The sequence below is a fragment of the Trifolium pratense genome, linkage group LG3 (genome assembly GCF_020283565.1).
Source record: "Trifolium pratense cultivar HEN17-A07 linkage group LG3, ARS_RC_1.1, whole genome shotgun sequence".
NCBI lineage: Eukaryota > Viridiplantae > Streptophyta > Magnoliopsida > Fabales > Fabaceae > Trifolium > Trifolium pratense.
The window spans coordinates 4,094,707-4,108,115 of NC_060061.1; the positions used below are offsets into that span (position 1 = coordinate 4,094,707).

Genomic DNA, 13,409 nt, shown 5'->3' on the forward strand with positions numbered 1-13,409 from the left:
AAATTGTTTGTAACCATGACCGCCACCATGCGTTGTGGTGATTATAATGACTTTGTCTAACATGAAAAAGTGATTTGAGTGACTCTTTCAAGTTAAACATAACTTATAAAGAGATAATTGATGTTTCACTTTGTCTTTGCCAAAATATCTAAAAGAAACATTTATTTTTCTCATACTATGCATTTTTTGTTTGAAATATAAATTGTTTGTAACCATGACCGGCACCGTGCGTTGTGGTGATTATAATGACTTTGTCTAACATGAAAGAATTATTTGAGTGACTCTTTCAAGTTAAACATAACTTATAAAAAGATAATTGATGTTTCACTTTATCTTTGCCAAAATATCTAAAAGAAACATTTATTTTTCTCATACTATGCATTTTTTTATATTAATTATGTTGTGTTTATTTGGACAACTAAAGGTGAATTAGTTTTTTCCTTTAATTTTTTAATGTTGTACTAATGGAAATTAAAGTTAAATTAATTTTTCTTATGTAATTTTTTTGTCGGTAAATAAAATAACAAATACTATATATTTATCCGAACAAACTAGGAAATTTCAGATTTAAAGTCAATAACTTTAAAATAATCGTGTAAATTTTGTTTTTTTTTCACCTAAAATGATTTTGATTTTTCAAAAGAAAACAACCTATATCTCCATGCAAGAGACTGAATTATCTCCCACGAAGGTCTCTCAAATATTTCTCCTATATGTAATCTCAATAATGCATAAGGAGAGAGAATGTCTTGTCGTTAATTATAACCTTATCAATCTTTTAGCCGAGTGTAAAGAAATAAAAGAAATAAGTATCCGTGAGATTAAAATTCAACCACTTAAAATACACAAGAGAGAAGACGATAAAAAAAACACAGAAGAAGAATCCTTTCTCCTCCATGCACATCATACTGGAGTAAGGATCATCTCCATTTTATATGATTTTTATTTCTTCTATTACCAATTTTTTTTTAAATTTTAGTGGTATAAAACAGATTTTGACTCACATTTTTACATTTATATTTTCAAAACTATATAGTAATAAAAAAATGAAAAAAATGGAGAGATCTTAACTCATCATATTTTTGCTTTCATATATTTTTGTTCTTCTAGAAGCCGTTTATTATTTTGAAAGACTGTGATAGTCTTTGGTCAAACGAGTCGCCATGTACGACCAATACAATTTACGTAAATTGAAAATTATTAGAAAATAAAACATTACTCCAATTTAATTTAATTTACGCAAAAAAATTACACAAAATAATTAATCTTCCTTTCTTACCCTTTCTCGCATTTTCTTCTCTCTTTCTTTCGGCGGAAACCTCTCTATGAGCTGTACAAATCCGTAATTTACCAACTCAGAAACTTCTCATTCTCTCTCCAGTTGTTGTATTGCTGGATCTCTTTTATTGACCATCACCGTCAGCTTAAACAAAAAAGCTGCATAACTGTTTCTTCATCTCTCTGCAAATTCACTCTATCGTCAGCTTTTAGGGTTCCAATTCTATTTTAACTTCACAGAATCACCGTTACACATTTATCATCTTCTTAGTTCTTAGCCAACTCTGTTCAATTCTCAGATCTGGTATATTTGCATTCTCGTTCGATTTCTATGCTTTTTGCATTGCTTTTTTGATGAATTGTTTGTAAAATTGAATGTTCTAGATTTTTCTTTTTTCATTTTTTTATTCGTTGTTTTGGAAAATTACTATAATCTAGGTGCATTGTATGGATGATCATGTGTTTTTGGATGAAATCATTAGAAGTTTTAGCTAGTGTTTGGTTCTACTTGGCGAAAATTGATTTTGTAAAATTGATTTTAGTTAAACGTGATTTTAAGTTAATTTTAGTTAAACGTGATTTTAAGTTAAAATGATTTATGTTTGGATATGTTCATAGCGAAGTGATTTGAAGAATAAATTTGAGTGAACAAATCATGTTTGTAGGCAAAAGCATTTAGGAGCAATCCGATAGAAAGTTTGATAATGATTTGTGATTGCTTGAATGAATTGTTTTTCCTGATATTTATGTGTTGTGATATGTGTTGAACAGAAAGTGGAGATGAGTCGAATAAAGGAAGATGAGAAAAATGAACGAATTATTCGAGGTCTTCTCAAACTGACACCGAATAGAAGATGCATTAACTGCAATAGCATGGTAGGATCTTTTTCCTGCTCTTCAAGCAAGTGAATTTCCTTACTCCGTAGTTTATGCCTTTGAATGTACTATAGGACAACTCATTAGAAATGTAGTTAAAGTGAGAAACATTAAAAGTCATGATGCTGAAGTGGTAACCGTTCAACGGTAATGATAACGGCCGTGTAGAGAACTTGAGAAGCCTAAGGAAAAATTTGTAGAAATATTTAATAAGATTCTTTTTTTTTTGTGACTAGAAATATTTAAGACAGTAAGATTTTATTTCTTATCCATACCAACTTTTATAACTTTATTATACAAGATCGAGGGGTTGTTATCTGGTAACGGCAGCAAGTTTATATATCAAACAGCAGGAAAAACTGGTAGAATAGAAGAAGGTTGTAGCACTATGTTTGAGCAAAAGAACGCAGAGTTACAAGTTTAATCTTTTATTGCTTTATGATATATGGCTTCTCAAAGTATTTAACAAAATTAGCATTCTTAATTATCGTCCTTAAATAATAACAGAAAATACACCTTTTTTGAAAGAAGAAAAAAAAAAACTTTAACGGATCGAGATTTGAAAATCCTAACAACCTAGTACACATTTTATTATCAATTTAATGTGAGTTATATTTATTTTATTTAATTATCTCAAAGAAAGAACCAATAAGTCTATAAAAAAGTGAGAGGTACGTTACAAGCTTACGTCACTAAAATGGGAAGTAAGAGCTTTGTTCAATATAAAGATGTAAGTTATGAGTTATGACTAATGGGGATGGATACTTTGGTCATAATCAAGTAATATTGGTCTTCCAGGAGATACACTTCTTTTTTTACCATCTACCATAGAATCATAGGCGTGTGCCCATGGACATATTATTGAGGCTTCTATAAATAATGGGGGCATGGGTGGTTGGCTTGGGGCCTAAGGCAACCACCTTGTTTGCCTTGCCATTTACATTGCTTGTTAATGATTTATCTCACTCTGCTAGCGCAGAGAATTACTCTTAAGGGAATCATGTTATACATAGTAACATGTATATATTTGAATCTTTAAGCTCGTTAATGTTAGATTCACCTGGACTTGGTGATTAACTGAAAGTAACTTTAAATGGATCGCTACTCATTATATTTGAATGGATCGCTACTCATTATATTTGAATATGCTAGAGTGGATGGCAGTCATGGCACAAATCATATGAGTCACCTGTGTATATCTTGTGTCAACCAACACTTTAATCTTTTCTTTTAAAAATGTCAACTGTTGAAAGTCAGTGCAGAGTTAGATATTGCAATCAGTTCATGCGAGGCTTTGCTCTGTGGATGGTGTTGTTATTTTTGCATTTTTTTACAATTAAACAGGAAACAAATGTTCTCAGAATTTTATGTTCACAGGGATGATAACAGTTCCCTGCCCTAATTAATTAGTCTCCTCTAGATTCCATGCTAAAACAGAAGCCTTGCATGAAGTGTTTGTAATCTCTATTCTTTACCAGCTTTTTATAATGTTGTTTTGATTGCGCTCTTCTGAACGTGCCTAAGTTTTTTTTTTTTTTTTGAATTTGATACAGAGGCAAGTCTGTTATAATAAACCCTTTTTTTACTCTCTTGTTAGGGACCACAATATGTATGCACAAATTTCTGGACGTTTGTTTGCACAAACTGCAGTGGAATACAGTAAGTACTTACAATCTTTTTACTTACAAACTGTACTGTTGTCAAATTGTAGAGATTGGTAATTGTTGAATAGATATTTTTTAAGGTGCATCTTCCATATACTGTACTTTTAGTCAAAAAAAGAAATATACTGTACTGACTAATACTGCTCATTGTAATGGACTTGGGTTTTGCCACACGCCTTTCATTTAATGGCATTCCACATATTTTCTAGTTGAACTTGAACTACCATTTCACTAAAAATGAAGCTTGAAATGTCTGTATATTTATTGTATTTTTCTTGTACTTTTTAAGTACCGTTTAGTGTTGTTTTTGATGGATCAGTGTTCATAAATTATATACTACATCTGTTTTTCCTTTGGCAATGTATCCTGCTTACTGAAAATAAGACAATGAAGTTTCCCATTTCTAAACTGATTTTTATTTTAATTTCCAGCCGGGAATTTACTCATCGAGTAAAATCAATATCCATGGCTAAATTTAGTGCACAAGAAGTTAGTGCACTTCAAGAAGGAGGAAATCAGGTACCCATTCCTATCTGTGCTTAAACGTGTGTGCTAGATTTCTTCTGTTTCATTGATGTTAAATATTATATTAAGTTGATTTTCATTCAATCTATACTTTCAGCGTGCAAAAGAAATATTTTTTAAAGAATGGGATCCACAAAGTAATTCTTTACCTGATAGCAGGTATGTATTTGCTTGCTACTTTTTTTTTTGTGTTGTTTGTATTTCTAGGGTGCATTACTCTGTCTCTGATTGACATGTTTGTTGCCAGTAATGTTGACAGGCTACGGGACTTTATCAAGCATGTTTATGTGGATAGGAGATTCACTGGCGAGAGGTCCTATGATAAACCTCCAAGAGTAAAGGTTGTAAAGTGTCTGTTGTCCTCTATCATCATATATAATAAGCTCTATTTTAAGCAGACACTATATACTCTATCAGATCACATGTTCGATTTTAATCTATGATACACTAAATTTTTGAAATTGTAAGTTTAAGGAAAAAGATTCATAATGTCATTTATAATTTTATATACGCTTCAACATTTACAATATCTAGACATATGACATGCTAAATGAAATGAAAAGTTGGGGGAAATAAAATTGGTTCCGGACGAAACACACCTACCTTATTTTCTGCTATCACTACAATTTACTTAAAATTTTAAAACAGCTCAATTAGTTTATGAAAAAAGAGTAGTCCTGCCCTGTTGTTTTGTTGTAGCCATGTTTGAGTAGAAAAAGTATTTTTAGAATTCAGCATGTAGGGATTAATGCCAATGTGTTGTGCAAGATGTGTTAATGCTTTATAGACTGTGTCTGAACAAATAGCTTAATTAAGTGCTTATTGAATAAGCTTTTATGATACAAGCATTTATCATATAAGCTCTTGTGTGTAAGTAAGCTATTTCTATAATCAAAGAGAAAATGAGGTTCAGTTGTTTTTATTTAAGCTATCCTGAAGTGCTTATGAAATAAGCTGAAAATATTTTATGGACATGACTTCCCGAACACTCATACAGGTGACTATGCTTGGTGATAAGCCCAAATAAGTTGTTCACAAGTCTATTAAAACCCTGAAACTAGTATACACTTGGCTTTTGATTTAGAATTGCTTAAATGTATTAGAGAAATCTTATTCTCTTGTGCTGCATCTCATACAGGGCGACAAGGATGATTCCTATGAAAACAGGAGGCTGGAGACGTACCAGGGAGGACCTAAAAGCCCTCCGTATGAGGACACATATGAACGCCGTTATAGTGACAGATCTAGTCCAGGTGGAAGAAGTCCTGGATATGATCAAGAAAGGAATTATGCCGATCATAAGAGAAGCCCTGGTCGCCCTACAATAATTAATGATTGGCGTCGTGAAGATAGATTTGGGGGTGGACAGAAATTTGAAGATCGTAGAATATCCGATGGAGGTAATAAGATGGAAAGCCAATCTCCCGAGCGAGCCAAAGACCTGGATTCTTCAAGCCCACCACCTGTTGTCCGACCTGTTAGAGAAATTCTGGGAGAAAATGTTGTACCTCTACGAATTAGTGAACCTCCAAAAGCAAACAGTGGACAGGCTGCTAATGGCCCAGCACTCACACAGGTGAGATTATATCAATGATCTTAATAAGTAATAACGTGGCTCAGTATTTACTTACTTTATTTAATTTTGCTCTGTATTTACTTTATTTACTATGAAGTTATTTCAAGGGCTTAGTTTTCCTTTCTGTTATTAGACATTATGGTGTCCCACCTGGTGGGAAATGGCTTTTTTTGGTTGTTGCAGTTCTTTCTAAGATTCCCAAAATTGATTTCCTATTCAGAATATTTTATCGTATCTTATTACAATTGCAGAGAACGGCATCTTCCAGTAGCTTGGCATCCAGCAATGGAACCCCAGCAGAAGTTAAGCTTGAGACTATCAGGAGCCTTATTGATTTTGATGATAATCCTGAACCACCTATTGCTCCAGCAATTCCTCAAGCCACACAAACTACCGCGGCTCAACTTGTGAATCCAACAAATTCTGGTGATAACAATTGGGCCTCCTTTGATGTTGCACCCGAGGTAAAAGTATCACAGGGTCATTCAAATGTAAATTCACTTGATTCTATGCTGTCCCAGTTGTCAGTTCCATCATCTTCACATGCTCAAGTTTCTGGAGCCCAAGGTGGTCACTATCTTGCAGTAGCTATTTCTTTGAGCAGTGTCTAACATTGCTAAAAAATCAATGACTGACTCTTTATCTGTTTCACCTGCAGGGCCTTTGGCGGGATCAGCTATTAATGCTACTGCTGGAGGAGCTCCAACTGTGAGCAGCTTCGCAACTTTCCCAGCCAGTGTTGCTTCATTAACATCTGGATTGACAACAGCATCACCTTTCAATAACACAGGTTCGTGGTCTAGTTTGCAATATCAGCAACCGCAACCGTTGTTCACATCTACTGTTGGTCAGCCTACTATTCAACAATCTACACTACCAGTTGGTGGAGCTTTGACTAATCAGGTTTGTCTTTTTAAGTAGCTGTATCAAACAAATGTTGTGTCAATTAATTCAGATGTGATGTTCATTCACCCTTTCATAGAAATATAACTCAGCCCTGGATCACATCTTCTGTACCCACGATACAGGGGCATCCAGTGACACATGTGTCAAAGGTTGTCGATGAAGAAAAGTCTAGTGTTGCTTCACAAAATTCTACTGTAAACATAAAACCAAGTGGAAGAAATGAACTTCCTGAGGTATTATTGACTCCTTATTTAGCTTCATAAAGCATCTATATTGTGTGCTTGATGCTTGCTTGCTTGTATTTATGTCTATTGTTTATCTTAGTGTTTAGTTGTGCTTTTGCAGGATCTATTCGCTGTAAACTATTCATCTTTTCCTGCTCCAGTCCCAGGCTGGCAAATGGGTGCACCGCCTGGCATGGGTGTCTCCGTTCATTATAATAATGTGATGGTACTGTTAAATTCCAAATCATTAGCTTGCAACTCTATAACTTAATCTGTGGCTACGAGCCAGTACCATAGTATGATACATTTTCTCATAAATTTCTTCTCACTCTTACAGTCCGTGCCAAGTTTCCCACAACCATCTCAATCTACAAATCCATTTGATGTGATCAACGAAACAACTTCAGTTCAAGCCCCAACTGTACGTAACTTCAATTGAATCTTTTATTGAGTCCTTAATAATTAATATTGAGTCCTTAATTAAGCTCGGGTGATAGTTTGTGTCCATCTCTTCTTTTCTATAGGTTGTGTGAATCTTTTATTGAGTCCTTAATAATTAATATTGATTGGGGATTTTGCTCTTCTAAAGTGCATGATGTGCTCGGCCATTGGTGGATGATAAATACATGTTTGAATCTTGTCATCTGTTGAGTTATTAACTTGAGTTTTTTCTATCATTATTTACTGAGGTGTACCATAATTTCTCAAGTTTGCAATTTACTGGTATATACTGGAATTTTTCTTTGGTTTCTTTATCATCTGGCATGAAAAAGCTGGAATGTTGAAGTAGGACATGCTGACTTTCTAATATGTAAATGTAAATTCACCATTTAATTCGAACTTGGTATTGCCTGTCAATTTATGTTTGGAGACTGATAATTGCATAATGTTCACATAATTCCATCAGTTTATGAAGATTTTGATTGATGCTTTATGATTGGTGTTCCTTGAATGCAGTTTCCTTCTATGGTATCTTTGCAAGGTGCTCTGCCTGGTGTAACACCTTCAGCTACAGTGCACCCTTCAAACATGGGTAATCAGTCTTTTGCATGGAATCCACCCTCCTCGTTATCGTATGCACCAATGCCGCCTCCACAAGCACAAACTCTTGCCTCTGCAACAGGACCAAGTATACCTTTTATCATTTCCTCAATCAATAATTTTCTTGCTTATGCTTATTTGCTCTTTATCTGTATATCTCAAACTGTGTAAATTCTCAGGGGCATTCATGGAGCAACAAATGCCAAATAACATGCCATTGCCAAGGTAACTATTTCCCAGTCTTGATAATATTTACTGTAGCCTGTTTTAGGTTAGATTATTTTTTCTCTTTGAAAGTGGAAACTCATCTTTAGGTTCTGGTCATTCCTTTATTTACATTCATACTTTGTAGCATGAATTCAGTAACAAAGTTTGCCCGCAATAAACACAAATTCTAGGACCTCAATTCCATAGATTCAGTGTTATTCCTTGAGTGGGTTAGCTACGATGACTGAGAGCTCTGAGTTTTGTTTGTCATGGTTTGTGAAGTAACCTGTGAAAAAGCCAATTTATTATGGTTGTATATGGATACTGTTGATAATTGGTTGTGGTTTGCATCACCTTACCTTGACACTTAACTGAATGTGTAGGCATCAAGGAGGTGGGACTTTTGGAACCGAGGGAACTGCTTTTGGCTTCTCTAATATAGATCAGAAGCTGAATGGTAGGTTGCCAGCCTCTGCTACCCTAAACCCCTTCCCTACAGGAGGTAATCCGTTCGGATGATCTAAGTTTTTTTGCACGGATACTCATATCAACCCAGCATCAATTTGTTGCACCCTGTACAAATATGGTTGAAGTTATTTGTACCATTCTTTAGTCGAAGGGAAACTCAAGCATATTGAGAGATTTATAGTCGTGGTCATCGGGTTTCAAATTCAAATATTTGTACCTTGCTTGTAAATTATTTGTTGCTATAGAAAATATGAAGGCAAAATATCTGCCTGTCAAAGGAAGTGGGTCTTACAGGATTGATATAATGAGCTGATGAATGTGAGAAAGGAGTGCAAAAATCCCTTTGCCGAGACAAGGTAATTCTTTTAGGCGCAGCCTTGTTTTGTAGCGTTGGTTACTTACTGGTGTGTTATGGTGATCCTGATTGTATTATTATTTTAAATTTTGCTATTATGTATTATCATGTAATCTTATTATTCCTAGAAGCATGTTAAATTAACTGTTTGGTGTCACGGTGTAGTTCTATAGGATTACTGCAACTATTGTGGTAATCGACTAGTGATCGGTTTTACATTTTTCTTTTAAACCTGGCTGCATGCATTATTGTACACTACCATGGTTCTTTGTAAGTTTCTTTTCTTTTTTTTTATAACCGATTCTTGTTTAAATTTAACAAGATGAACATTGATATTTTAAATTATCACTCAAATATCTCAACAAACCTCTATATGATGAAATCTCATGCGTAGCCTTTTTCTATCATTAGATCAAAGAGATCTACCAACTGTTAATGGTACATTTTTAACACCAAATTTACCCCCTCATCTTCTTCACTGCCATGCATCATAAGCTTTCTCCATAGCTAGTTTACAGATTAAATCTAGATCTTATTAAAAGCACCATATGTTGATTGGATCAAGGAATATCCCACAGATAGAAGCTATGCACGACTATACAATAGTCCACCAGATGCAGTAGCAAAATTTTCAAAGTTTACCTAGAAATAATATCTTGATGATGCAGTTGTATAAAAACAAAAATTAATAGTTATGTATGGAAAGAAACAAACAATTTTCGCTACATAAAGAACATTCAGTCTCCCAAGTAAGAGGAGAATTATTGTGCTGTTTTTGGCTTACATGAAACAATAAACAACAACATATAACAAGAGTTTACTTACACAATCACAATACAATATTCACCAAAAAAAAAACAACTTACACAAACGAAACAATCACATACACTAACTTCACCAAACTTACGATCCTAAATCCTTTAAACATTATTCATCAAATATTTGCCATGGCCCTTATCAACACATTCTTTCCATAAGGATGGCTATGAAGTTCCGTGTGATAGGATCTAATGAGCTGAGAAAGTTTTCTATGCAGATGACCCTGCAATAAATAGAACAAGGAAAAAAAGTATTAAGTAAAAAAACAATTTTTACATAAACAAGAGCTGAATCAAAATGTCGATAACTTAGGAATGTTAGTAGAGAGTAGTACAACACAATTAGAATTATAAGAGAGTGTCAAACCTGGGTGTATTCCAATGCTCTTTGAGCTACAAAATTCCCATAGGGATTCTGAAGAACATTCAAGATATTAGGACTTTTTATTATCTCCTCAACTATAACATCAACACCACTCTGGTTAGAATATCTCAATAGATCTTCCACCACATTGCTGGAAAACTTGTTCATTGAAAGTCTAACAAAATTTCCACGAAGCACTTGTATGATGATTTCATTTGGTAACGGAAACTCCATTTTAATTACATATTGCACCACATAGTTTCTTCAAAGATAAAAAAAAAAACATAAATATTAGTTTTAAAATGAAGAAACATTCAAATGCAAAGAAATATACCATATTTAAAATGTAAAAACAGTTGATACAGCAAACAAAATTATATGAAAATGAACATTCTTGTAAAAAAAAAAATTATATGAAAATAATCAACAGAAAGTAGTTACTAGTAAGTTTAAGCAAAGTGCAAAACATATGCAATATCAATGCCTTCCAAATATGGGATACAAATAAATTGCAAACTAACAACCAAATGTAACAATCAAATAAAGAAATTCAGCAAACAAAATAATCAGTTCAAGAGTGTGGAATCAAACCCATATGGACTTTCTGCTAGAAGCATAGAATTTATGATGATTTTAAAAACTAGCAGGTGTATAGCTGTTCTTGCACTATAGTCAAAGCATTTTTGAATAACTGAACATCCAACTTTGTCTGTTGCAATATCAATACAATTTCTTGCTACTTCCTCCATGATAATCTGAAAGAATATTCTCAATTATAAGTACTTTTTTAAGCATTAAGCAATATATATTCAAAAGGAGAAGAACAAAACAAGACTAAGACTTGGCATTAATTACTTTTTGGAGCTCTGGAGGGAAAAGCTTCACACACTGTACAATAACATGACTGCCATTAAAATTTTTCATCAATGCAGCAGTGATACGCTTTATGGTATACACAACCACAACTTTCATGAATGGACTTGTAATATTCTCCAACATTACTTGCATAACCCAAGTTCTGCACCAAAAATAAACACAAATTATCAACAATAACAACCTTATCCTACATGAATCAAACCACTAAACAAAAATTTCAAGAGAACAAAGTTTGAATCCAATAGTTTGTAGGATTTTTGTGTTATAAAATAAAAAATAAAATTTGTGACCGCAAGTTGCACACCAACATCAATTTTTTCGATGTCTCTACAATCGTAATAAGACTGTTATCAACTGTATTTGACCGTAATTGATCTACAAAATATCAAAGATCATGACCAACCGAAATTTTCTGTTCGGTAAAAAATAGCGGATAGTTGATAAGTTAGCTTATAGCGGATAAGCTAGCTGATTGAACTAGTTTATAAGCTAATAAGCTAATTTTTAGCTTATAGCTAATAAGCTATAAGCTCTTTTTGAAAAACTCTTACCAAACAAGTCTTTTTTGGTCATATGAGCTTATAGCTATAAGCTCAAAATCCAGTCTTATACTTAATAGCATTACATACCCATGATTGTCCATGCACACATCTTTAAGCTTTTGATCATTCGAGATGATCAAGTAAACAACAAAATCCATCTGTTGCCAAGTGATACTTCTCCTTGCTTCAAAAATCTTTTTAATCAAATCATTACCAATAGGGTCTGTCATGAGCATGTATAAAGAATCCTTCACTTCTGAGAGAATCAGTTCAACATATACCGGGTTACCCTCTTCGATCTTTGTCAGTAGATATTTACAGTTACATGGATCCATTGCCATCGAAACCACCTTCCCTTTCCACGACGGTAGAGGGAAGTTGGGACGAGGCATTGGCGCCGGGAGCGCCTCCAAATAAGTACTCTGCCTCATCTTATAATCATAATAATAATAATGTGGTGACCCATCATAACCTTGTTGAGAAACTTCACATCCTTGCAAGGATTGAAGTTGAAGAGCACTAAGTTGTTTCTCCACAAAGGTATCAAACTTAGCAGCAGAAGAAGCACGGATCTTTTCCCTTGTGCCCCCCATTGATAAACAAGAACCAGCAAGTATAAGGGCAAATAAATACCGAAATATTTATAAGAGAACAATGGAAAGATTCTTAAAGATTTGGTATACTAAATTCATAAACACTTGCGATAGTGTTTCAATATATATTCATCGTGCTGCGCTTAGAGATTGAGTAGTAGATTTTATAAGAAAGAAAGAAAGAGTTTGAGTAGTAGAAGGACTCTCCAATTTGTTATGATTTTATATTGTTTAGTTCTTAAATTTGTTTTTTTAGAGTAATCTTTAAAGTGATTATTTGAGTGAAAAAAAGAAAGATAATGTATCAATTTTTAAACCGATCACCTATTTTTACTCTTTTGTTTTCTATTTTTGGTAAAGGATTTACCTATTTTTCCTCTATCAGAATAACAAAAAACCTTATTCATGAAAAAATAAAAAAAAATCTTTGAGCGATGACATTGGGTTTGAAAAAGATTTTGTTTTCTTTCTGACTGAGATTTCAAAAAGATATATCAGCGAAATTTATGCAAAGTCAAATTTGATGATTTTCCTGTATTTTTTATATATTAATTTTTTTTTCTAATATTATCACTGTATTCAATTATAAGACTCTGTTTGACCACCACATGTACGCCGATTCACAATTTGGATAACTAATATTTTTAATTGTTTATTAGTAAAAATTATAAAAACGTAATACTTTAAAAATATTCATCAAAACAAATTGAACAAGATCTTATAAGCTAATATTTACATCTATATATTATTAAAAAAATACGGTCAAAACGAGATAAATAAATAGTACATTTTTGTTGAACAGACTCTTATAATTATTAATTAAGGACAGAGGTTGTTTCAAAAAAAAAAAAATTAAGGACGAAGGTAGTAAATTCTATTTTTTTTTACACATAAATTCTTATTTTTGTAGTTCTATTTCAAAATATATTATTTCTTATTATAGAATAAATTATTTTTTGGCAATTTTAATTAAAAATATTTTATCACTTTAAATCATTCATATTTTAAAAAATATATCGCTCTTATTTATTTATTTATTTTATTAAAACATAATTAGGGCCACTTTGGAATAACTTATGAACTTATGCAAATAAAT

General features: G+C 32.9%; 2 protein-coding genes across 3 annotated transcripts; one reads left to right on the forward strand and one right to left on the reverse strand.

The window, feature by feature from the left end:
- The first annotated feature begins 1,217 nt into the window (after positions 1 to 1,217).
- Positions 1,218 to 9,264, forward strand: LOC123915444 (probable ADP-ribosylation factor GTPase-activating protein AGD14). Of its 2 annotated transcripts, none has more exons than XM_045966558.1 (15): positions 1,218 to 1,582; positions 2,050 to 2,154; positions 3,752 to 3,813; positions 4,250 to 4,337; positions 4,441 to 4,502; positions 4,591 to 4,684; positions 5,482 to 5,919; positions 6,171 to 6,489; positions 6,578 to 6,822; positions 6,948 to 7,058; positions 7,171 to 7,275; positions 7,387 to 7,470; positions 8,007 to 8,178; positions 8,270 to 8,315; positions 8,681 to 9,264. In XM_045966558.1, exons 2-15 carry the CDS (start codon positions 2,059 to 2,061, stop codon positions 8,814 to 8,816), a joined length of 2,058 nt encoding a protein of 685 aa, XP_045822514.1. In that variant the 5' UTR covers positions 1,218 to 1,582; positions 2,050 to 2,058; the 3' UTR covers positions 8,817 to 9,264. The 2 variants fall into 2 exon arrangements, with proteins under 2 accessions (XP_045822514.1, XP_045822515.1); XM_045966559.1 differs by having other exon boundaries at positions 1,238 to 1,582; positions 6,171 to 6,486.
- Positions 9,265 to 9,828: 564 nt separating this feature from the next.
- On the reverse strand, positions 9,829 to 12,427 carry LOC123915446 (pumilio homolog 12-like). The gene is made up of 5 exons (XM_045966560.1): positions 11,808 to 12,427; positions 11,158 to 11,320; positions 10,894 to 11,057; positions 10,306 to 10,564; positions 9,829 to 10,162 (listed from the first exon to the last, which is right to left on the reverse strand). Exons 1-5 carry the CDS (start codon positions 12,311 to 12,313, stop codon positions 10,055 to 10,057), a joined length of 1,200 nt encoding a protein of 399 aa, XP_045822516.1. The 5' UTR covers positions 12,314 to 12,427; the 3' UTR covers positions 9,829 to 10,054.
- Positions 12,428 to 13,409: the final 982 nt, after the last annotated feature.

Coding starts and splice junctions, on each gene's coding strand:
- LOC123915444 (XM_045966558.1), top strand. CDS start 2,059: ATGAGTCGAATAAAGGAAGATGAGAAAAATGAACGAATTATTCGAGGT. Junction 5,920..6,170: donor ATGGCCCAGCACTCACACAG/GTGAGATTATAT, acceptor TTACAATTGCAG/AGAACGGCATCTTCCAGTAG. Junction 7,059..7,170: donor GAAGAAATGAACTTCCTGAG/GTATTATTGACT, acceptor GTGCTTTTGCAG/GATCTATTCGCTGTAAACTA.
- LOC123915446 (XM_045966560.1), bottom strand. CDS start 12,313: ATGGGGGGCACAAGGGAAAAGATCCGTGCTTCTTCTGCTGCTAAGTTT. Junction 11,058..11,157: donor TCCCTCCAGAGCTCCAAAAA/GTAATTAATGCC, acceptor ATATTCTTTCAG/ATTATCATGGAGGAAGTAGC. Junction 10,565..10,893: donor CTAGCAGAAAGTCCATATGG/GTTTGATTCCAC, acceptor TTATCTTTGAAG/AAACTATGTGGTGCAATATG.